The sequence below is a fragment of the Spermophilus citellus genome (genome assembly GCF_964194105.1).
Source record: "Spermophilus citellus genome assembly, chromosome: 11".
NCBI classification, from domain to species: Eukaryota; Metazoa; Chordata; class Mammalia; order Rodentia; family Sciuridae; genus Spermophilus; species Spermophilus citellus.
Genome location: NC_138192.1, coordinates 127,536,603 through 127,562,418, shown reverse-complemented (window position 1 = coordinate 127,562,418; position 25,816 = coordinate 127,536,603). Strand labels below are relative to the sequence as shown.

Sequence of the window (25,816 nt, the reverse complement as noted above, 5' to 3'; positions counted from 1 at the left end):
GGCTTTCTTCATATGCCGCCAACAGTGACAGTCACCATCTTGGACAGCAGTGTCAACTTGTAGCACTTGAAGTTATAAAACAGTACTATGTTCCTCCCCCTTCCCTGATTGATCATATCATAAGATGTACTATATTTCTGTAATTGATTATTGTTTTTATAATGAATATTCTGAACACTGAGTAGGACTTTATTTGCAGTCCTATTAAATTTTATATGATCTGGTTGTTTTTGTTTTGTACAGTACTATGTATTGAACCCAGGGGCACTCTACCAGTAACCTACATCTGTATCTCTTTCTACTTTTTATTTTGAGGCAGAGTTTTGTTAAGTTGTTGAGGCTATTCTCAAACTTTTATTTCTGTTTCCTTGGCTGGGGTTGTAAATGTGTGCACCTTGCCTATAATCTAAGAAAACATATCAATATAAATATCTTTTTTAGAATTTTCATATTTTTATGATTGAGTCATGTTGAAATATATGGCTTCTAAACTTTCCCCCATTTGCCAGCTGTTGTTTGATTAGGGATTTTGTAAGGTGGGAGGTGGCCCTCACTCCTAACTAAAACCAGCTCCTTTTCACTCCCATTATTATAAAGGTGTAATGCATCAAGTTAAACATTTAGCGGAATCAGAGTCTTTGTTGACAAGTCCACCAAAGGCGTGTACGAATGGGTCAGGATCTTTGGGGTCCACAACGTCAGTCAGCAGTGGAACAGCCACAGCTGCCACTAATGCCACAGCTGATTTGGGATCTCCCAGCTTGCAGCACAGCAGAGATGATTCTTTAGATCTAAGCCCTCAAGGGTAAGTGAGGTTTTCAATATGATTTTTATATTCTTTGACTTTAGCTCTCCTTTGGTACCTGAGACTCAACAGGGATTTAAATGGTAGAATGTCAGAAAGTGAACATTTTGTTTTTCTATCTTTTGTTAGACATTTAGCGGGTAAGAGGAAAATATTTTGGGAAAAGCTGCTTTATTTTTATTTGGCCTTGCTTTGGAACTACAAGATATATGTGCTATTTCCATTGACATAAAAGGCTCAGAGATGTTAGTAAATTGTACAACATTACAGATATAGGATTTCAGCTTTAGTTTCCATAATTGTGTGATTGTTTACTGTATTGCTGCATAAATATAACCTTTGAGACAACTAGGTACTGATACTGTGAAAAATATTAAAAATTGAAGTTCTAGACAAGGCAAAGATAACTGATTTTCCATTTATCCTTAATTAGCAAATAGAAGCAAATACCTTGCTTTGTTAACAAATGAAAATGGGTAGTTCTTAAAGAATTTATCTCTGATGTACTATGTTAAGAATATTGGCAAACCCTCATTGATTTTCATATTGTTGAATTGGAAACATCACACTTTCTTGAAAGGGTTTTTGTTTCTTTGGTGTTAGAAATTTTAATATTGCTATATGAATGGTATATGATGAAAAGATCCTGAAATTTGGAATGTTCTCTGATTTGGGATGTTCTCTGTGTAATTTTGCTCCTTTTTAACTGAAGAGTAAGTCTTGATAAAAAAGAAACAGTAAGTGGGGCTCAAAAATTAAGGCTTGGAAACTTCAGGGTAGCATTGTCCTGTGCAGCTCACCAGTTGTAGAGAGAGAGCTGCTTTTGGTGCCACCTGCTGGCAGTTGTCTACTCTAGCTTAAAGACAAATTTCAGTGGTTCTAGGCTTTGTAGCAAACTGTGAGTGTTATTTTAGGAAAACTCCTTAGTTTTGGTGGTATCTGTGTTATTGGCCAAGTTTGATGAGACTGGGCCAGGAGAATAGTGGGGGCTCACCACCTTCCCAATTCTGAGGTTGCACATGTATTGTTTTCCCTCATGTGTTGCTTTCCCTTCTAGCCACACATCATCCCTTCTCCTTCCTCCCTAGCCCCACTTCCACCCCTGGAGGCTGCAGTAAACCTGTTATTGTAGGATTTTGCCATATGATACAGGCACAGTGTTTGAGACATCCATCATAAATGTACACGTGAATTTCAGGGTACTGGGATATAGCTCAGGTAAATGCAGTATTGTTGAGCCACTCTAAGAAGTTGAGTGGTTATAGAATCTTAATTGATTATTCCAAAAAAAGAGAAACTTTTAGAGTATTTTCAGAGTTTTAAAGGGTTTTATATTTCAAGTTCATTAATTCAGTTTTAAAGTAGAAATTGTTTTATCATATTTTAGTTTTTTATCATTTTTCTTGATTATCAAGCACATTTGAACACATCATTAAACATGTGCTGTAGAAATGTCAGATGTAGGATTTTTCCAACTTTTTTTTTTTTCAATTTTACTTGAGCCACAGACTAATAGAAGTGAAGCATACATTTATGTATTTATTCATTCATTCATTTATTTTGGTGCTGAGAATTGAAAGAACCCAAATATTTCATCTTTTCCATCTTACATAGTTTAGTTATTTAAAGAATCTGTTGCTACTTAAAATTATTTCTAATGTTGTTAAGAACAGTAGCTATAGACAGTTCAGTTTCAATCATGGTTCTAATTAAAAATAGGTTCCTTACACTGTCACTCAACTAGATACATACATAGGTTTTTAAAAAAAACCCAGTGAAGTGTTTATACGCTCATTTATTTAGTTTGTTACTCCCACTGGTGCACAACTTTGTGTAGGATAGTGTAAGCAGTTAGGAAAGAATTTTGATTGTGTGATCACCAAGTGCCATGCATATTTTAATTGTTATCATTTATATTAGGAAGACATTTAGTACTCATATTTGACTGCTCTTCACACAACTTTTACTAATTTGGCTCTTATTATATTTGTTTTATATACTTTATACACCACATTTGAAAATAAAGCTGAACACATAGAGGATTAATCAGATATTCTAGTTGTTTTTATTTTTAGTCCTTATTAATCATTTCTTTTATCAGTACCTGTTTGAACATGACTGGTACAGAGTCAGCATTATTAAATAATCACTAAATGAAAGTTACCCTATTTCAGTGTAAAATATATTGTGATTCATTATTTTTGTTATTTTAGCTTCCTGTTTTAGTGGTGATTACTAAACTTATTCCATATTTTTCCATATTAGTCGATTAAGTGATGTTCTAAAGAGAAAACGACTGCCAAAACGAGGGCCAAGAAGGCCAAAGTACTCACCTCCAAGAGATGATGACAAAGTAGACAATCAAGGTAATTCCTTTGTGAAACTGTAGGGGCAAGATGAGATAGTGAATACCCAGTCTGAAGACCCAATGATGTTAGTTCTTTTATTAATTAATACATTAGGGCGGTGAGTCTTAAACTCTGTGGTTCTCATTAATTATGCTAAAATTACTTAACTGTTCTTTTTCTTTTCATAGCTAAAAGCCCCACTACTACTCAGTCACCTAAATCATCTTTCCTGGCAAGCTTGAATCCAAAAACATGGGGAAGGTTAAGTGCACAGTCCAACAGTAACAACATTGAGCCCGCTCGAACTGCAGGAGTTAGTGGTCTTGCCAGAGCTGCCTCAAAGGACACAATATCCAATAATAGGTGAAGTGGGGGGGGTTAATTCTGTTTTGCTTCTATTCTTATATCAGAAACCTTAACATTGTTTCATTCAGCACATTTATTGTGTGGAGATGATGCGTGGACACAGAACTTTAATTTGTTCTCAGAAGTGGCATAGCTCAAGGATGAGGTATATTCTCAATTCATGAACCCTGCATCTGGCTTTTTCCTACATTGCATCTTACTCCCAGCTTGAGTTTTAAAATGTAATATATATTCAAAACCAAATTATGTTCCAGATGGAAACTTTCCCTTCGTTTTGTTTTAGAGAAGGAAAAGCTGGTATTTTCTTTCCACACATGTTTTTATGACAGAAATTTTCTTCCCATTTCAATCGAATGTAAAGATTTGGAGGAGAGACTTTTTTTTTTTTTTTTTTTTTTAAAGAACTTGGAACTGTCAGCTAAACTATTTCAAACTAATTTACAAATTAGCTTTTGAGGTCTTTGGGAGTTTTTTTTGTTTTGTTTTGTTTTTGGCTCTGAATATAGAATACCAACGTGTAACTTTCTCTGCAAATGAGAAATTTCAAAAAATTAAATGCCATTGAGAAAGTATATACACTTTAAAAAAAAGTGGTGATTTTTAGTTTTTTTTTTTCTGAATTTCAGTTAATAAAAATAATTAAGCAAATATATTTCTGAAACCACCAGCACTTGTAATTTAAAATCCAGATATTTTTGTCATACCTTATCACACATCTACAGGGTGCCTGTTTCTCAATAGTTTTTTACTTCAGCTCTCCAGGGAACACAAGTAAGGACACCTTGGATATATGTCTGTACTTTAGGAAACTACCATGTAAAATTTCATTTTGGTAAACACTTAGGAAATCATTACCTTGGTAGAGTAACAAGAAATTAGAATATCTTGCTTACTGTTCAAGTAATGACCTAAAGTGTATTGTAAGTACCTCAAAGTGAAACAGTTTGGTTACTATGGAACCTGAATTTATTCATCTGAGCCTAGGCCAGAAAGCGTTTTAAATGTGGTTATTTACTTTCTTTCGGTCAAAAGTCATAGTATAAACACTGAGAATTTAATATCTCCCTTTTCCTTGTAGAGAAAAAATTAAAGGTTGGATTAAGGAGCAGGCACATAAATTTGTAGAGCGTTATTTTAGTTCTGAGAATATGGATGGAAGCAACCCTGCACTGAATGTCCTTCAGAGACTTTGTGCTGCAACTGAACAACTCAACCTCCAGGTATCATGTCTCTTCCAGCATCTTTTTATTCTTGCTGTTTCTTTTCTTGATGACTCTTCTGTGGATTTAGCTATCATAGGTCTACTATTTTTTTAAATCAAATATGTATCTTTACTACTAACATTTCTTTTACTTGTCTCTTGACTGTTGTGATTCATCATCTTGTCATGAAATGTAGAAAGTTAATCTTTCTTTTCTTCACATTCCATTATTTCTTGATAAATGAAGAAATTTCAGAAATGTCCCTCAAGCATATATCTTTTCTAAACCTTTTTGAACTGATAATAATAAAGTTGGCTGGTCTCTCCTCTACCTGGGATCTCATAATGTTGGAGGGGGCAGAGGCTTAACAATCCTTGTACATTTCATATGATTGTTTTTTTTGAGGGGGCTTTTGGAGGTGGAGGGGTGTGTTTATTTACTTTGAGCAACTTTGGTTTAATTTTTCTAAGAAATCATCCATTACTTTAGGATTTTGAGTGTTAACTTGAAGTCATATTTTGTATTCTTGGGTCATCTTTTCCTTCTGGTATTATATCCTCTTATTTTTCAATTTATATTCTTCTCTTTAAAGAAAATGACATTGGTTAAATAAGTAGATCTTTTTTTTCCCTTGTTATTTTGAATAGATTTTCTTTTTCGTGTAATATATAACATTCTTGTGTGTCTTGGTATCAGATTCTATTTTTCATGGATTTATTAAGAATGTACCATTCCCTTGACCTCTTTGGGCTCTACATCCCTCACCCCCTTTTTAAAAAATATTTATATATTTTTTTTAGTTGTAGTTGGATACAATACCTTTATTTACTTTTATGTTGTGCTGAGGATTGAACTGGGGGCCTTGAATGTGCTGGGCAAGCGCTCTACCGCTAGCCACAACCACCTCCACCCCCACTGCCCTTTTAATATTGGGGTTTTTTTCTTTTTCTTTTTCTTTTTTTTTTTTTTCTTTTTTCTTTTTTTTTTTTTTTTGCAAATTTTAAGGCAGGTCTCACTAAGTTGCTGAGGTTGGCCTCAAACTTGTAATCCTGCCTCTTACTGGATTACAGTTGTGTATCACTGCCCCTAGTTTTATCCTTCTTTTTAAAAGGTATTGAGAATGTATAATAAGTGTTGTTTAAGTCAATATAGAAATACTATTCACAACTCTTCCCCCCCCCCCCCCCGCCCCAGGTGGATGGTGGAGCTGAGTGCCTTGTAGAAATCCGTAGCATAGTCTCAGAATCAGACGTTTCGTCATTTGAAATCCAGCATAGTGGATTCGTGAAGCAGCTGTTGCTATATTTGACATCTAAAAGTGAAAAGGATGCTGTGAGCAGAGAGATCAGATTAAAGAGATTCCTTCATGTATTTTTTTCTTCTCCAGTAAGTTGTCTAATAATGTTTGTGTATCTCAATATCAGAGTCAGTATTCACTAATGCATGTTTTTTCATCCCAGTAATAAAATTTATAGTAGATATTAGTCAGGATATCAAGGCAAAGTTTCTGCCTTGCTATAATGCATTTGGGCTCCTTGAATTGCTATGAATCAAAGTAAATAGTAAATCAGTGAAATGGTGATTTTGATGAAGCCCATGTTAATTTGTGTGGTTATGGTATCTTTTTTTCCCCCAGTTAAACACAGTATTTTATTTATTTTTATGTGGTGCTGAGGATCAAACCCAGGGTCTTGCACATGCTAGGCGAGCACTCTACCACTGAGCCACAATCCCAGCTCTGGTCATGGTACCTTGAGGTGTTTTCTCCCACCTATAAGATAAGCCATTAATCTCCTACCTCTGAATATTTTTTCTTCTCAACATTTGTTTTAGTTTTCAATGTCTACTTTTAGGAAAGTAGGTAGATATAGTGTAGCTATGGGCATAAAACAGGCTATAAAATATTTCTATTTTGTACATAAAACAGTCCTAGCAGTTCCCTTCAAGGGTACTCCTTCATCATTTTATAACGTAGATTATACATCCAGGAACCACAGGCTGGCTCCCCTGCTCTTCACTCACTGACTACATTTGAATTCTCTTAATTTAACTTTCTCCTGTTTATAGGTGCCTTAGAGAAGCATTCCCTCAGGAAGTTTCTTTCTGGATTATCTGGGTATTGGGTCTACAGGTTACTCTTTTGTATTAGCAGAACTCTTTAACCATGCCCTTATAGTTCTCACGAGCATTTGAGACTGCTTGTATTATTTTAATTTATGGGACTACCTAATGCACAGTTGATGCTTATTGGAGATTAAATAGATAACATGACACCCTTGGATGTTTTATGCCATGCTTGAGAAAAAGATAAAAATAAGTAGAATAATTCTTTTTCCTAAAACTGTTTATTAAATTTTCTTGTGGGAGTAGTATTCTATTCTCAAAAGACCTCACTTAACCAATGGTTTATTTATAACTTTAGCTTCCTGGAGAAGAGCCCATTGGAAGAGTAGAACCAGTGGGTAATGCACCTTTGCTGGCATTAGTTCACAAGATGAACAACTGCCTCAGCCAGATGGAACAATTTCCAGTCAAAGTGCATGATTTCCCTAGTGGAAATGGGACAGGTGGCAGGTAAGGACCATTGCTTGGGTATGCCCTTGCCTCTGGAAATTTGGTGGTTATTTTAAGGTAAAGTGGCAAGGGATCTGGTAAAGTCTTGGTCTGCCTGAAGAATATTCTTCTGTAATGACTGAAGAAACGGAGTATCTAAAGAAATAATCAAATGCTTTTTATCTTTAAGTCTGATGTTTTAGAAGTATGGAAACCAGTGACTGTTGGCAACTTTTGTAAGAAACTTAGTTTTCCTTAAATTGATATACCTTAATATATAAAGCCTCTGCAAGAATTTTGTGGATATGAATAATAAAATATTTACATAGTCTGATTTCATATATAAGTTGTTATAACCTTATATTTTGATGGGTTTTAACAAGTAAGTGTAATTTAGAAGTTTTATTGACAGAAATTGCTGGGGTTTTTTTTCTATGATGTAGATTTAGGAATCTGTGGGATTACAGAAAGAATTGATTGTAAAAGTTAATTTGTTGTGTGTTATGGAATATTACAGACATCATGGAATATTGTGACTGAAAATAAGAAATCTGTTTCATTCTAAAACCCACAGTCTGAGGTGTTCTAAAAACATTTGAGAACTTTTGATTGACCAAAAAGCACATATTTTTAAATAAAGCTATCACAGCATAGACTAGGGTTGTTTACTGCCTTTGAAAGTTAAAATGTAGTGTGATGTATTCATTTTGGATCATTATACTGCCCTGCAATAACTACGACATAAAAGGATATTTTCAGCTCTGCTTAAGAAAACCATGAAGCTTTTCATTTCTGTTGAAAATTTGTATGAAATATGCTTAATATGTATATAATAGAATATTATACTTCTATTTGCTGCTTTTATATAATCTTATAGAGAAACACATTATAAGTTTGTTTATCTAACTCTTGCCTAGTGAAAATGGGACAGAACTTTTCAGAAATGAGATGTTAAGCATCATTACCAGATGTTAAGTGCAGTAGCTTAAACTGTTTTCATTCCAGAGTATATGGTAAAATAAATTTCAAAGGTTAGTTTTTAAAATAACTTCATAGCTGAAATCTTTGGCAGCAAAAACAGAGGTTTCTATTTTTTTTTAAATGGAATTAATATGAAAGGACAGAATATTATACAAGTGGGTATGCTCAAATAGTTAAATAAATTTTAATTTCAGAGGTACAACCAAATATCCATGGTGTGGTATTTCTGCTCACATGGATTCATGGTAGGACAAATTGAATGTTGATGTGTGCATACACATTCATCTTATACTTCTTAGTAGCTTTTACTATAATAACTTGCTTTATTGGCTTTCTCATTTATGGAACTATTAAGTGCTTTTTTATGCTCTAGGAAAATGAATATATTACTTTTTATATGAATTAATGTGTATCAATTATGGAAAATAATAGAATAACTTTTTTTCATAAATTATTTTGAGCTTTTCTCTCAACAGAGGATCACAGGCTTTAAAATTTTTCAACACACATCAGTTGAAATGCCAATTACAAAGACATCCTGACTGTGCAAACGTGAAGCAGTGGAAGGGTGGACCTGTCAAGATCGACCCCCTGGCTTTGGTACAAGCTATTGAGAGATACCTTGTAGTTAGAGGTACTTTTCATATATGCATTTGTGTTTCTATGTATTTGAGATGGAATTAGTAGTGAGAGAGAGATGCACACTATTTCCATATTTAATGCTGCTTCTGATAAAATCTAGACAATAGCAACTTGTGTTCCTTCTTTCAACCAGCCCCCTTTTTTTCTGTTTTGCAGTGCTGGGCATAGAACCTGGGCCTTGTGAATGTTAGGCAAGCACTCTATCACAGAGCCATACCCCAGCCATTTCTTATTATAGGCATATGTTGTACTTATTAGGGGTTGACTGCTTAATTGAGAAGAACTAATTTTTCATGTTGGAATGCAATAGAAAGGTCATTTTGTGTTTGAGAATTTTCTTAGCTCTTTCTGTTTTAGAGCTCAGACTATGATATGAACATTTTTTTTTCTTAAAAATATCAATTTAATAGTACATATAGGCTTTTCTTTCACTCAGTAAAATTATTAGACTTTTAACATTCTTCTTTGTATTTAGGGTATGGAAGAGTAAGAGAAGATGATGAAGACAGCGATGATGATGGATCAGATGAGGAAATAGACGAGTCTCTGGTAAGATAACTAGTCCCATCATGTTGTATAATACAGTAGTTAACCATTGTCAACCACTGTCTGAAAACATAATGTGGAAAATTCCAGAAATAATTCATAAGTTTAAGTAACTTTCATATAACTTTTACCACAGTATATTGTGATAGTTATATTTTATTATTAATCTCTTACTGTGTACCTGGTTTATAAATTAAACTTTATCATAGTTATGTGTATATAGGAATAAATGTGGTACATACAGATTAAGCATTTCTAATTTGAAAATCCAAAGTCTGAAACGTTGAGCACCAGCATGATATCACAAGTGGAAAATTCTGTACTGGACATCATGGCTCAGGTTATAGTCAAAATGAATTGTGAAAATATAATTTCGAGGCTATGTGTATAAAGTGCATATAAAACTAACGTGAATTTCCTGTTTTGACTTGGATCCCACTCCCAAGATAACTTGTGATATATATGAAAATATCCCCAGATTTGAAGGAAAAAAAAATCAAACCTAAAATACTTCTGATCCCAAGCATTTCCGAAAAGGGATCCTTGGCCTATATGGGGGCTTCAATACTGTCTGCTATTTCAAACATCCACTGAGGAGCCTAGAATGTAACTCTGACAGATAAGGGTGGTCTACTGTACAAAGGCAGTACCTATAGCTTAAATGGATTTTCCTTTGCTTTATTCAGGCTGCTCAGTTCTTAAATTCAGGAAATGTAAGACACAGGCTACAGTTTTACATTGGAGAACATTTGCTACCATATAACATGACTGTGTATCAGGCAGTACGGCAATTCAGTATACAGGCTGAAGATGAAAGGGAGTCCACGGATGATGAGAGCAATCCTCTAGGGAGAGCTGGTATTTGGACAAAGACTCATACAATATGGCAAGTGTGAAAATTACTTCTTTTGGTATTTTATGAACTTTGAAAACTGTTCATATGTCTTGGAACTCATATCAAAGTCATGGTGGGCTTTTGTAAGGAAAAGGGTACCTTAAGTTTTAATTATGAAAAGCCACTTCAAGTAATCATGTGCACATATGTGTGTGTATATAGCTTCCTCATTCAGTCTACTAGAAAACTTATTCAAGGGCAATAATAAATGACAGTTTACCTTTCTAGATGTATCTCAGTTCTTTAATTGAGACAAAAATGTTTCCATAAGGTGATATTCCATTAGGTAATAGGAAGTTTGGCATCTTTGACTTCAGAGAGGCATTTGGATGTAGCTTGCTGCATTGCCTGTTAGTGTGACTACTTATATTTGAAGAGAGACATTCTTCCAGAGCCACTCTTGGAGAGTCTCAGGTGGCCTCTTCCTAGGAAGGTGGTAAATGTGGTCTCTTCTAGGAAGCCATCCCATTGGTAATTCTCTAAATCCAAACTACAGGGAGACAACATAGACTTCACAGAGTTCAGGGAACTCTGTTTGGTTTTGAGGAATAATTTGCAGTTTTAAAATCTACATTTGTTTTACACACTGCCTTATCATTTTAGGTACAAACCTGTGAGAGAAGATGAAGAAAGTAATAAAGATTGTGTTGGTGGTAAAAGAGGAAGAGCCCAAACAGCTCCAACAAAAACTTCCCCTAGAAATGCAAAAAAGCATGATGAGTTGTGGCATGGTAAGATGATGCATAAAGGGGAAAGGAGTCTTATTGTGTTCATGGTTTTAAATATATGTGAAATATACCTAGTAAAGTCTTATTGAATATAGTTTAGAAATGAATTACTACAAATGGTTTGATTGGTTTGAATCAAATCCTTGACTTCAGTATATAGAAAATGAGAAGTATCCAAAAAACTCATTATTTCATGAAGGGTGAAGCAAATTTCACTAGTAGAACATACTCACTAAAGAAGAGACTGATGACTGGTTTTGGTAGATTGGCCCTTAATTTTTATTGTCATTCGTTATAATTATGTAATCTAACAAATTATAGAAAGACTAAACAGTGAATGACGTGATATAATGGCTACATAATGAAGCACAGTCACTTCCCATGTGACTTATTTTCCCTTGTAGTAGTACTACTACAATTTGACACCCTACTCTCACCATATTTTATATGATGGTAAGAATACCTTAGAGTTAAGTAACATAGCCTAACATGGAGTCAATCCCATTACAGTAATGTTCGGATACTGGTTTCCCTGGTCCAAGGATATAAGAGCATTATAGTAATATTTTTCATAAAACTAAGTTTGTTCCATTTAAAGGCTCTTTAAAAGCCAGGCATGGTGGCACATTACTGTAATCCTAGCAGGTCGGGAGGCTGAGGTAGGAGGATTTCAAGTTCAAAGCCAGCCTCAGCAAATTTTCTTTCTTTCTTTCTTTCTTTCTTTCTTTCTTTCTTTCTTTCTTTCTTTCTTTCTTTCTTTGGTGCTGGGGATTGAACCCAGGGTCTTATGCATTTGAGGCAAGCACTCTACCAGCTAAGCTATATCCCCAGCCCAAGCCTCAGCAATTTAGTGAGACCCTGTTTCCAAACGAAAAAGTTACTGGGATATGGCTCAGTGGCCCCTGAATTCAGTCCCTGGTACCAGAGGTGGGGGAGAGAATGGAGGGACCTCTTAATTTTGAGATGGTATGGTGTTTTTCTTGGTCTTTAAATAAAAATGTCTTTTTTTTTTTTATCTGGGTGCAGTGGTGCACACCTGTAATCCCAGGGGCTGGGGAGGCTATCTTGAGGCAAGAAGATAGAAGGTTCAAAGCCAGCTTCAGCAACAGCAAGACCCTAAGAAACTCAGACCCTGTCTCTAAATAAAATCCAAAATAGGGCTGGGGATGTGGCTCAGTGATTGAGTATCCCTGAGTTCAATCTTGGTAAACCGCGCCCCCCCCCCCAAAAAAAAAAAAAAAAAAACACAACAACAAAAAAATATTTTTAGTTGTAGATGGCAGACTAACTTTATTTTACTTATTTATATTTATGTGGTGTGGAGGATGGAACCCAGTGCCTCACACGTTAGGCAAGTGCTCTATCACTGAGCTGCAACCCTAGCCCCAGCGCCTTTTTTTTTTTAAAATAGAGTGATGATGTTGGGATTTTTCATTTTTTCACTTTGTAAAAATAAATGACAATTGTTTCACTATATTCAGACCTTATTTTTTTTTTAAATGCAGTTACTAAAATCTAAGAACAAAGGTACTGCGGATCCTACTTAAGAACTATCATTATACTCCTAAACCTTGGATTAAGTAACTAAATCTCTTTTACTAGTACAATTTAGGGATATTTATCTGTCTTATGTGACAGTTTTAAGTTGTATATGAAAAATTCAGGATATTTCCTTAGACAACTTAGATTTAATAGGTCTGTTTTTATTGTTAACTGCTATTTCTGGTATAAAGGAGAGATGTAAATGAGTTTATTTTTTCTGTTTTATATTGAGTATTGGTATAAGCCTGGATATTTTATGTAGAAGATGAAAAGGAGAAAGTAACTGTGTTTTGATACCTTAACAGTAGTAAGATCAAGAATTAAATGACATAGCTTCTGGCTGCTGTTTTAGCCCTGCATCCACTGGCTTAATAGTTGGAACTTTAATTAAAACTTAAACTTTGGTCTTTTATTCTCTAGATGGAGTTTGCCCATCAGTATCAAATCCTTTAGAAGTTTACCTCATTCCTACACCACCTGAAAATATAACCTTTGAAGACCCATCATTAGATGTGATCCTTCTTCTAAGAGTTTTACATGCCATCAGTCGATACTGGTATTATTTGTATGATGTGAGTAATGTTACCTAAGAAGTTCTTATGGTCTGTTATTCATGACCTATTATCTCATGGGTTTTGTTCAGTTATAAATTTGTTAACCTAGAAACAGTGATTCAGCTAGCTAAATGCAAGGATCCTTGCCTAGTGAAGTACAACATACCTGTTCATGGAAACTTTGTCCCCACTTTTATTTTTCCTGTATTACATTCTTGGATTAGTTATCTTGGCTTTAGGAAATATTCTCTAGGTATAAGTTTATTAAATTAAAACATGAAAATTAACCTTGAATTTAATAGCTAAATTTTTTTCAGTACATTTAGCCAAATTTTCATTTATTGAAGTTATGGTATATATCAAGTAAAATGTTGGGTAGCAGTTGCATGCTGCTTTTGATATTTACATAATATGTAGGGGAGAGAGGAGGAGTTGCCCTCTACTGAGCCCGTACCTGTGGCTTCATGGGAGTGGGCTGAGGGTAGTTTCAGCATTGTGTCATAGGAATTCTTTAAATTAGGACAGTCTAGTAAGAAGCTGTATGTTGGAAACCCAGAGGTGAAACCTAGGTGCTCTGCATACATTTTGTGATAAAGGAAGGAATTGTAAATATAATCTTAATGTTTTACTACATGTAAACTTTTGTTTGTTTTTAACATTTTACAGAATGCGATGTGCAAGGAGATTATTCCAACTAGTGAATTTATTAACAGTAAGTTGACAGCAAAAGCAAACAGGCAGCTTCAAGATCCCTTAGTAATCATGACAGGAAACATCCCAACATGGCTTACTGAGCTAGGAAAAACCTGGTAAGACAATCACTTTTTACTGGTCCTATGAATGTTTTTGAGTTGGTGTTTATATATTTTATTACAGAATCATTGTCTTCAGTGGATCTCTTTATTAACATTGTCATATTTAATCACAACTTACATAGTAGTATAGCTTTATCATACAAACTAGTCAAGCTGCCGCTGGTATTAGTTCTCTCTGAAAGTATGTGTCTAAATTATATGTGAAATGGGAAAAACCTACTCAAGATACTTCATTGAGAAAAGTCAAATCTTCTGCCATCATAAAATTAAGACTCCAAAAGTGTAGTTGCTTGCTTCTATTTGAACCTATTTGATCCAGAGGCTGTAAACCTACACTGATAAATACAATGTCCACTCATCAAGTGTGGCTATTTACATTGAAATTATTCCAGTGAAATAAAATTAGAAATTGATTTTTTTTCAGTGGCATCAGCCACATCTTTACATGGCTGCTGTACTGGACAGAACATCTGATACAGAACATTTAAGTTTGCATAGGGAGTGCTCTTGACAGCAGTATCAGGGACTCCCAAGACCTACATCAAGAGGTGGCCAGACCCTGGTGCAGTAGTGCTGCAGCATTTATTCTTTGAAAATGAGTTGCTGCCTTTGACAGTTTTGATGAGTTAAACAAAGACCAAAGCTGGAAGGAAAAAATAATGAAGTAGTAAATCTATCGTTTATGTCTATGAAGCATGGTAGCGGTGGGTAGGTTTGCTGAATTCACTTTTCACGGGGTGGGCATTGATAGCCTTATGAAGTGGTGGTGATTTTTAAAATTTACTGAAATCCTTGGGGAAGATTAAAGATGATCCTGGATAGACTTGATGTAAGTGTGGGAATTTAAGGTTAAATTTTAGGTTTTTATATTAGGCCATTTGTATCACTTGGAACTTAGAAATTTCAGCAAGAGCTGGGTGAGGCATCGTGTGCCTCATCTATTTAGGAGGCTGGTATGAGGATTGCTTGAGCTCAGGAGTTTGAAAACAGTTTGGGCAATATAGTGAGACCCTGTCTCAAAAAACTTCAAGATTAATGAAATTCGTTATTTTGCTTAGACTACTTTATTGGTTCTATTTATAATTATTACTTTGATTATATGAGAAGTTGTTTCTAATACAGATTACTTAATGGCTTGTCATTCTTATCCAGATAATAAATTTATTTTGCATTTTTTTTTTACAGCCCATTTTTCTTTCCTTTTGATACCCGGCAAATGCTTTTTTATGTAACTGCATTTGATCGGGACCGGGCAATGCAAAGATTACTTGATACCAACCCAGAAATCAACCAGTCTGATTCTCAAGATAGCAGAGTTGCTCCTAGATTGGATAGGAAAAAAGTAAGTATCTCCCAAAATACTCAACATGAGCTATTCAAAATCATGGGAATATTAGAAATGGTGGCATACCAAATTATGTCTGTTGAATCAGATCCATTGATCCTTTTCACTTCATTAACAAACCACTCTCTGTACCAGTCAGCTCTAGTGTTGCTGACTTTGTCTCCTGCACTTTTAATCTTTACTCCAGAGTCATGACTGAGTTACAGTGCCGAGACCCAGTCCTACACCTTGACCAGCACTGCCTTTTACTTATTATTTTTCTGTTCATTTCCCTCTTCTACTGAAGATTCAAGTATCTGTTCCAAAAGGTTTTATCTCCAAAATGCTCATAGGACCTATTAGCCATTACATAAAGAAGTCTCTGAGGACTGTGGGAGGAGTCTGTGATGAGAAACAAAGGAAATAAGATATTGTACTTAAAACCATGTTATTTCTGTTTTAATTTGTCTCAGGATTTCCTAAACAGTGGTGATGACGCCATACTTTAGTATGCTGACTATGGCAGGTCAGAACCAGTAGGTTTCCAGCTTACTACCTGTCTCATCTGCCATCTCCATGCCTTTTTTTTTTTTTTTTTCAATCTTCTAAGGATAAATATGCATAGGGCTACAGCCCTGGATTGCATTGATGTTAGGGATACAGAGATCTTTTTTCCTCCAACTTGATTTTTCTTTACTTATCATGGGCTCTAGATAGATTAGTTACTAAATTTGAATCTAGTTTTTCTTTACAAATGCCAGAATGCTGTTGTTGTTTGTAGCAACGTAACTACTTTTTAACCTTTCCTAGAGTGTGCGTTTAAAGAAATAATTTTTAACAGTTTGGGTTCTCTTGCCCTTCAGGAAATGCGACCTAGTGATTAAAGTGCATTGTCAGTAGAGTGTAATGGTTTGCTCATGTCTGTACTTTCTTTGTAGCGAACTGTGAACAGAGAGGAGCTGTTGAAACAAGCTGAGTCTGTAATGCAGGACCTGGGCAGCTCACGGGCCATGTTAGAAATCCAATATGAAAATGAGGTGAGCTTATAAGTGTAGTGATGGTGTTCAGCTTGACTTGTGCTCTGGATAACTTGTCATTTGAGTTTCTTAATGCTAAGAAGTTGTGAAAGGCAATTGGGAAGGAAATTCACACAAAAAACTTAAGATGTGCTGTATTTTCTCCTAAATGATTTGTTCAAAGCTCTCTTTTTCAGAAGTTCAAGTGTGTGATTAAAAACATGCTCCTCATCCCCATTCCCACATTAAAGCATATTTGTGCAATCTTTAAGTTCGTGAAATGAACAGATATTTTAAGGATCTAATAACTTCAGAAATGCTCGACTGCTTTTTTTAAAAAGTCGGGTTTACTGAGACATAAAAGTAAATTGTACGCTTTTAAATTGTATAATTCTAATAGTTAGTGGATGGCTAGTCTAACCACCACATCAGGATGAACGTCTGCCATTACCCTAAGTTTCATCAAATCACTTTGCTATAAGTTCCCCTTCCCATCCTCTGTTCTAGCAGTGTTGGTCTGTTTTCTGACCCTGTAAATTTTGCTTGTTGCCAGCTCAATAAATGCTGGCAACAAGCAAAGTCATGTAGTATGTGTGTGATTTTGTTTGACTTGGCAATCATGCTTATGAGATCTATCCATGTTGATGCATTTATCAGTTTATTTTTCTTTATTATTGAGAGTAGTCCATCATACCATAATGTTTACTAATCACCAGTTGATGTACATTTGAGTACTTTTCAAATTTAACTTGAATATTGTGTTCAAGTCCTTCTGTAGACATGTATTTCTGGTTATTTTGGGTAAATTTTTCAGAATTGAATTGCTAAGTCATTTGGTAAGACATGTTTTAATTTCATAAGTAATATTAAACATGTATAAGTTCTAGTTGCTTCCCATGCTTACTCATACTTGGTATTCTAGAGTTTTATAGTGATTACTTACTATAGCTTTAATTTGCATTTCCCTGATGGTTAATGATATTGATGACCTTTTTATTGCTTTTTGGTCACTCCATATATCTTCTTTGGAGAAGTGCCCAAGAATTTTGTCCAAGTTTTCATTAGTTTTTTGTTTTATCATTGTTCCTTTTTCTGGATTCAAATCTTTGGTAAATAAATAGTGTATAGTTATTGTCTTTCATTTTGTGGCAGTTTTCATTTCCTTACAGAGTGTTTTCGGAACAGCATAAGTTTTTAATTTTTATCCAATCTAGCTTATCAGTTTTCTTTTTCTGGTTTATGCCTTTCTTTCACTCTAAGAACTTCTCCCCTAAACCATGCATTAAGTTAACTTTTAAATATGGTTTTAAGGGTTGAGGGTTTTGTCCCCCCCAAGACTATTAACTAGCATCGTTCATTGAAAAGACCATTCTTTCCCCTATGAATTACCTTAGCACACATCTGTTGAAAATCAAATGACATGAATTTTTGAGTCTCTTTCTAGATGTTCTATTCATTTCTGTCATTCTGTACCATCTTGATTAATATAACTTTATATAGTATCTTAATTGGGTAGTGTAAGTCCTCCAATTTCTATTTTCTCTTTCACAGTTGCTTTCGTTACTCTTAGTGTTTCCATAAATTTAAATAAGCCTAAACACACATCGACAGGGTTCTGATTAGATTCTGTTGAATTTTGATCTTTTTGGAGAGAATTGACCTGTTCCTTCTGATGTAAGAACATGGTGTAGCCATTCGCTTATTTAGGTCTTTAATTTTTCTTTGTATTACTTTATAATTTCATTGTCTAAAAGTCTTTTTTGCATGTGTTTTGTTGAATTTCTCTCAATACTTTTTTTTTTAAATGGTGTTTAAAAATATTACTGTTCTTTCATTTCAGTTTTCAGTTTGTTGTTGGTTTATGGAAATACATTTGAGTTTTTGTATATTGATCTTGTTTTCTGTGACAGTCATAAACTTTATTATTTTTAACAGATCATTTAGGATTATTGTAGACCCAGGACTTGGGAAACTTCTGTTAAATGCCAGACAGTAATTATTTCAAATTTTGGGGTCTTATGGTATCTATCACAATGGACTTGTAAAAGTCACAAGGCAATATATAAGTGAATAAGCTTGGCTGTGTTCCAGTTAAACTTCGTGGTTACAAAATTTGAAGTTCAAAATCATTTTCACACATCTTGAAATACTATTCAAAATTTTTTTTAACTGTTTAGAAATGTAGCAATAATTCTTAGCATGCAAACATTACAAAAACAAGCGTTACAAGAACACAACAGAGCTGTGATTCGACCACCAGCAGTAGGTTTCTGACCTGTATTGTAGACAGCCGTGATGTCTGTGAATAAAGATGGCTTTACTTCCTCCTTTCTAATCTTTGTCTTTTGAGATGCTTTTTGGTAGGTAAGACAGTACAACAAAAGCTTTAAGTAAGTAATGCCTTTTTTTTTTGGTATATTTTAACTACAAATAATAAAAATAAAAATAAGAGACTTTTGTGTTCTCTGAAGGTCTTATGGTTTAAAACTAATGAACTTCCCCTACCAATTATTTACAGTAGCAGACTGCTTTGCCCTTTAGTTTCCTTATCTGTAAAAAGTGGGTAGTAGTACAGTCTCAAAATTGTGATGAGTTCATTTACCTGAAGAGTTATGAAATACATGGTAAGTACTTTATCTGATAGATTTAACAGTTAACCCACAGTATTATCTGTAGATATCCAGGTAGTTTAAATCATGACTTTCCCATCATTTTTTCCTCCTCATTAAAACTTGAACATTCAATCACCAAAATTAAAACTTAAGTTGTTGTTCACTGAGAAGTATATAGCATGCTAGTGATCCAGGATGTTACAGAATTTTCACACTCAAAAGATTACAGTATAGCTGGGGAAGCACAAGACAAAAGCACAAAAGGGTGTGTGGCAAGTGAGTGGTATGAGTGCCAAGTGATAAGGCTTTCACACTCTAGGGGTCCTGTCTTGGTGATATGGGGAAGGGCTTATGGGAAAATAAGCTGTTTAGTTAGACCTTAGTGGAGTGATGGGGGGTGGTGGGGGCACTGGCTTCCAGCAGTAGGTGGGGCTGAATCATAGATGGGGAGAGGTGGTAATTGGTGAGTTCTGCTCTGGAAGTGTCATTTTGTTTTCCATCCCTCCCCATCTTGGCTTTTGCTCAGAGAATATAGTTCTTATATGTTTACATATTCTCGTTTCTTACTTAAATGCTGCAAAACCTTTGCTCTAACCAACTTGGTGTGCTTGCTTTGTTTAAACATGCTTTCTATTTTTTTATTCCAACATACTTTTCTCTCGCCAGGAATATCTTTTCCATCCTTCATGGTTCTGTTCAAATTGCATCTTACATGAAACATAAACAAGCTCAGAATGGCCTCACACTGACTGTTCTAAGACCAGGATTGAAATGCTGGTGCAGAAATCAAGGTTCTATGATCTTCCTTGATGGGTCTTACCTATTGCAGGACCTGGCTTCACTGGGGGAGGAGGTGGTCCCCCTATCCTTTAAGCACTGGCTTTAAAGATGCATAGGGCTGTGAAGCTGTGAATCATAATCAGCTGTAGAAATTACTTAGGAAGATTTTATGACTAACTCCAGAAGAATTCTAATCTGAAATATCACATCAACATTACTTGAATCTTTAATTGGAATGATAAGTAAGCCAGGGAAGAATCAGTCAATCTCTGGGCTTCAAAAGCCACCCAGATCCTAGGACTTAAGTCTACAAAACACTTGGTCTCCTTGGGATGGTGAAAGGTTGGGGGCATACATTGAAGCCTGGTGTCTCTACTTACTGTATATTTAGGCAAGTTCCATAAACTCAGCATTGTCCTCATCTCAACCATGGGTATACTACAAGCATCCACCTTGTCATATTGTTAGAATGATTAATGATCTAGAAGATGTAAATCAGGTAGAACATTGCCTGTTGTATGGGAAGTATTTTTGAGGGGTAAAAACTTGGGTTTGAAGGCAAGTTGTCAGCTTTTATGTGTTTTTGTTTCTAGAGCCTTACTGAGTTTCCTTCCTTTAAAAACAGAAATGAATCAAAACCTTTTTCACAGAGAGACTGGGTAGAAATTGTTGTCTAGAAAGGTCTGTGTGATCTATAGGGTGCTGGGTAGCCCCATGTGGGCCATGTGTTGCCCGTGCAGTTATCACCTAGGCCTTCTTCCCCTGGAGACTCATGAAGGAAGCACCTTCAGTTATACCCGTGGGATTTAATGTTTTAAGTTAAGCCTGTTTTAGTATTTGGATGAAAGAAATAGACTAATTGAATCAGTGACTACTTCTTAACATGGGATAATTTTATACCAAAAGAGAAAGAATTAACTAGTTTTAAAGCACCCCATCTGGTGGATGCCAAGTATTACTGCAGGGTTTTTTGCTTTTTCTTCCTTTCCCTCTCCTCTTTCCTCTAGTGCCTTGGATTTAGTGGAAAATGAAGTATACAAGGCTGCTGTTGTTATAGAGCATTTCTTTTGTTTGGGGAATGCTGACATACATTCATGTACACATATGTTAGGCTGGGTGGTCAAGTGATGTTAAGGTAGTATAAGGTGACTTTTGAGTGCCATGTGAGAGAAGAGTGGCTACGGCGGGGTTGGGGGGGGGCACACAACAGTGAGGCAGTATTCCTGGCCTGTTGGAGAATGGGGGTGATTAGAACATCATGAGCAAGGGTAGAGTCAAGGTAGAGTAGTGAGGGTCAGTGGTCAGAGATGTTGGGAGGAAGCAGGAGAGAAATCATAGGATGTCAGACCACAGTGAGAATTTTGCTTCAGGTAAGGTAGGAAAGCATCAGGATGTGAAAAAGTGCTGTGGGCTTCTGTTGCTTCTGTTTGCTAATGTTCTGTCTTGCCCTGTGAGAATAGGGTGTTGGGTTGGGAATGCCATTACAGAAGTCATTTAGAAGGCTCCAACAGTAGACAAGGTAAGAGAAAAGGCAGTTGGGTCAGGTTGCCAATTATTTTAAACTATTGAGAGCAGAGCTTAGTGTGTGGACTGTGGGGAGCAAGGAAGAAGAGAGCCAAGAATGGCTGCAAGGTTTCCATTGGAGCTGCCTTGTGGGATGACTAGTGATGCCATTTACCAATGTGGAATCCTAACAGAGGGGTGGCGGTTAATCAAGTCATCTTCATGATCCACCTAATCACCATTTTGAAAATCAGTTAACTCTGGTGACTGCATTTAATCTTTTAATCTGTTTTATTTCATTTTTTAAAGTAAATATAGCCAGGCATGGTGGCACACACCCATAATCCCAGTGGCTTGGGAGACTGAGGCAGGAGGATTGCAGGTTCAGAGCCAGGCTTAGTGAGGCTCTAAGCAACTTAGCTAGACCCTGTGTCAAAATAAAAAAATAAAGGGCTGAGGATGTTGCTCGGTGGTTGGGTGCCCTGGGGTTCAATCCCTGGTGTCCCCCCCACCCCCCAAAAAAGGGTAAATGTAATAAGGTAAATAGTGCCCTTTGTGTTGTCCACACTGATACTTGGGAAACTACGGGGTGAGGTGCCCAGAGAGTTCCAGTCACAGGAACAGTGGTGAAGCTGAGAGCTTTTGAGAAGCAGAGAGAAGCCTGGAAGAGGAGGGGTCCTGGCCATGTGGGCTGGCATTTGGCTGTACTGTATTGGCCAGCCTAGGGTGCGGAGGGAAGCAGCTGATCTGATTTGACTTTATATTATGGAGAATTTTGAGCATACATATGAGTCTAATGAATCCCTCCACCTTGGCCAGCCCACCCCATCCTCATTCCCACCCATGTCTCCCTCTTCTATGTTAAAGTAAAGCAAAGCCCAGACATTCTGTGGTTCCACCTATAAATTTATATTTCAGTTTGTATCTCTAGCAGACAGAGGCTTTTAAAAATAAAACTACCATTCATTATCATATCTAAAAAATAATAAAAATTCCTTAACATTATCACATATCCAGCCAGTGTTCACATCTCTCCATTGTCTCATAAAAGTCATGTTTTTTTTAAAATAGTGCCTTTTGTTTACACATAAACTATAAGTGAAATGTAGCCTACTTGACAGATTTCAGTTAGGCTATAAATTGTGATGTAAACCTGTCATTAGCTGCAGTCTTGTCTTTATGATCTGAGTTGGTAGGATCTTGCTAGAACATGAAGAAGTGATGAGGCTGTGAACACTGCCCTAGGCATGTTCATTTCATGCATCTTGTGGAATAATGGCTTCGTTCAAGGCTGCATGGATACTTTTGGAGCTTATTTTTTAAATGCCACTACCCAGGCACTAAACCAGATCAAAATCTTATATGATGTGGCCTCCCCTCCATTGTGAATGATGATAAAACTCTTAGGAACTTGAATATACTGTGGGGGCTTAAAAAGCACTTAAAAGTGTCTTGTCAAGGCTGTTGGCCCTGTGGGTGCTGGGGATCCAGACCTTCCTTATTTGTATTTCCGCTACCATGAGTTTTGCACTATAGGGGATGCGAAGTGACTGAAATATATTTTCATGTGAAATATGTAAATATGTAATGAAGTTTTGGTAAAGTATTTCAATAAGTGCTGAAATATAACCCCTGAGATGAAGGGGACATACTGTTTGGCAGCAGACAGGGAAGCTTCTCCTGAGAAGGTGATATTTGAGTTTGTTCACCAAAGAGAAAAACGGGAAAGACATTTATACCCAGACAATGCAGTGTTGTTCCCTGAAAGCAAGACATACAACTGTGGCATTATCATCAGTACTTTTATCAGTATATGTCCAATTAGGACATTTGGAAAATCTCTAATGCATCCTGGTAAACAGTTGTCGTTAGTGTCCAAGTTGCCAAGAAATTGGCTGGTGGGAGGGAAATAAAGAGCCTTAATTTCTAAAATTTGAAATCAGTTGGCCAGGCATGGTAACATACCCCTGTAATCCCAGTGACTACAGGAGATCAAGGCAGGAGGATTTTACGTTCAGTGCCAGCCTCAGCAACTTAGTGAGATCCTGCCTCAAAATAAAAAGGGCTGGGGATGTAGCTTCGTGGTGAAGTGCCCCTGGGTTCAACTCCTAGTACCAAAACAAAAACCTAAAAGATAAAATCCTGAAATCATTTTACTTTCATTTTTGTAGGTTGGTACTGGTCTTGGGCCTACACTGGAGTTTTATGCACTTGTATCTCAGGAACTACAGAGAGCTGACTTGGGTCTCTGGAGAGGTGAAGAAGTAACTCTTAGCAATCCAAAAGGTAATTTAATCTGTGAGTCAGCGAGTATGTTATTCAGGTAATGGAATTACAGTTTATGAAATAAATTTAATTTCTATTGAACCATGTTCTCTGCCCTTGTTTTCTTTTAGCATTTTTTTTTTTCTCATTAACCAAACAGGGAAGGTCCTTCAGCTCTAGAGGACTTATTCAGTAATCTGCTCTCCAGTTTTGAGAACCCTGAATTTCTTAAGTGTTCTTAGTTACCAGGTTTTTGGTTTGGTTTGGTTTTGGAAATATCATCTGAAGTTGGTGAATTGCTCGTTTTACAGGAAGCCAAGAAGGGACCAAGTATATTCAAAACCTCCAGGGCCTGTTTGCGCTTCCCTTTGGTAGGACAGCTAAGCCAGCTCATATCGCAAAGGTTAAGATGAAGTTTCGCTTCTTAGGAAAATTAATGGCTAAGGCTATCATGGATTTCAGATTGGTAAGTTTAGGATTATTTGTTTTTCTACAATTTTGGTGTACAGTGTTATGTTAAAGTACCTTAGTCCCCTGCACTTAATGCTATATTTTCAGCACTGCTTCTCAAACTCTAAGGTGCATATGGATGCGTGGGGATTTTATTAAAAATGTGAGTTCTGATTCAGTAGGACAGTAGTGAACTGTCTGACTGCCCAAGACAGTTTCAGAGCAGCATCTAGGGGATGTTCAGTTCCACTGTGGACCACTTCTTTAGTAGTCAAGGGTTCAGACAATCAGGCAACATTACTAATAACATTAATTATATTTTTAAAATTCTTTGACATTGCATTTTTAATTTTAAGCATGAACACATAGCTGAACCTTGTTAAATTTTCATTAATGTGCTCTTGTGAAAATAACTCAATCAGTATTCATGGAGGTTTGAATATTTCTGGACTTTTCTTCATTTCCTCTTCTCACAATTTCTGAGATACTTTATCAGTATATGTAAGACATTTTCATCTGATGTCAAATTCACAAGCTTACATTTATGAGTATGGACAATTTATCAGTTATTTTAGAAGTTCCATTGTTTTTCTGTTTAAATATAATGAGTTCTTCACTTAAACACCTTGTTTCATAATATTTGGTAATACAAACTACAGTGGAATTGAGTTTACTTGACTCAAAATAGAGTAAAATTCCTCTAAACACCTTTTGGTATTTCACAGGCCGTCATGTAAAACGTGTTGTAGAGAATATATGTCCACCATTGGAAGATTCCTTTTTAGTGCTAGTGTTTACTGAAGTCTTAATCATTCTGAATTCCTTTGCAATGATTAGGGCACTGAATTGAAGTATTCAATTTCATGTAATGGGAGAAAACAGTTCCTACGTTATTTTCTTTCTTGGGCATTATTTGACCTTTAAAATGATCTCTAGAAGTGCCTCTCTTAGAGATTTGAGGTAATTCCAGAAGCTCATTAAGTGTTTTGCATGTTCTGTTTCAGGTGGACCTTCCCCTCGGCTTACCCTTTTATAAGTGGATGCTACGGCAAGAAACTTCATTAACATCACACGATTTGTTTGACATAGACCCTGTTGTAGCCAGATCGGTATATCACCTAGAAGACATTGTCAGACAGAAGAAAAGACTGGAACAGGATAAATCCCAGGTAGGCTTAGTAGAGGTGGTTAAGAGGATCAATTCTTTATTTTAGGAAGATCAGTCTTTAATAAGTGGTTTGTAATTGAACCAGTTGTTGTTTTATGTTGAACTTTTAATAGAGATTGTTTAATAATATTTTTATACTAAGTGAAATGTACTATTTTATAGTAGGCCAAATAATCTATAACAACAGCAAGTAATTAGCTACAACCTGATTTCCAAATAAAATATCCTTCCAAACAAATGATAAATAAAAACCTTGTTTTTATTGACTATATAGACTGAAATCTAGAGATTTCAGAAAGGTCTCTTTGAAGGTCCTGGTAAATGTCCACTATTTCTTGGGAGGACAGGTTGAGGTTTCTCTGTTATATCTCATGGATAATCTGAAGTTTCATATCATTACTATATTTTTATGTACATATTAACAAATTTAAAAAGTCATTTGGTGCAATCTGAGATTAATAGCAGTTCTGTATCTGGTATTAGAAGAAAATAAGGTTGTCTTGTTTTAAAGTGTCACAGTCCCAGATAGCTTCTATCTGGGCAGGTAACATAGACCAGTGTTTTTTTAAATCAGCTCTCTTCATAAAAAGTGTAGAAAGTGGAGAGTAACAATTGTGTTTCTGAATCAAGGGGGGAGTGTCAGTTGTCTTCATGAGTTAGAAAGGAGCATACAGAAGAGGGTTGGGGTTTTAGAGTGCTTTTTTTTTTTTTTATCAGGGAG

The 25,816-nt window shown here is 35.8% G+C and overlaps 1 protein-coding gene across 17 annotated transcripts in view; it reads left to right on the top strand.

The window, feature by feature from the left end:
- The window catches only part of TRIP12 (thyroid hormone receptor interactor 12), a 150,641-nt gene that overhangs the window by 115,753 nt on the left and 9,072 nt on the right, over positions 1 to 25,816 (top strand). For 12 of the 17 annotated variants that reach the window (XM_081262344.1, XM_081262339.1, XM_081262348.1 and 9 more), the window contains 17 exons: positions 598 to 805; positions 3,071 to 3,171; positions 3,342 to 3,516; positions 4,598 to 4,739; positions 5,916 to 6,107; positions 7,144 to 7,295; positions 8,717 to 8,889; positions 9,373 to 9,446; positions 10,130 to 10,329; positions 10,942 to 11,069; positions 13,029 to 13,180; positions 13,829 to 13,971; positions 15,163 to 15,319; positions 16,240 to 16,338; positions 23,384 to 23,498; positions 23,789 to 23,943; positions 24,932 to 25,096. In XM_081262344.1, coding sequence (XP_081118470.1) covers positions 598 to 805; positions 3,071 to 3,171; positions 3,342 to 3,516; positions 4,598 to 4,739; positions 5,916 to 6,107; positions 7,144 to 7,295; positions 8,717 to 8,889; positions 9,373 to 9,446; positions 10,130 to 10,329; positions 10,942 to 11,069; positions 13,029 to 13,180; positions 13,829 to 13,971; positions 15,163 to 15,319; positions 16,240 to 16,338; positions 23,384 to 23,498; positions 23,789 to 23,943; positions 24,932 to 25,096 — 2,531 coding nt within the window. The remainder of the gene's footprint in view (positions 1 to 597; positions 806 to 3,070; positions 3,172 to 3,341; positions 3,517 to 4,597; positions 4,740 to 5,915; positions 6,108 to 7,143; positions 7,296 to 8,716; positions 8,890 to 9,372; positions 9,447 to 10,129; positions 10,330 to 10,941; positions 11,070 to 13,028; positions 13,181 to 13,828; positions 13,972 to 15,162; positions 15,320 to 16,239; positions 16,339 to 23,383; positions 23,499 to 23,788; positions 23,944 to 24,931; positions 25,097 to 25,816) is intronic. The other 5 variants (XM_081262346.1, XM_081262340.1, XM_081262335.1 and 2 more) reach the window with 1 other exon arrangement.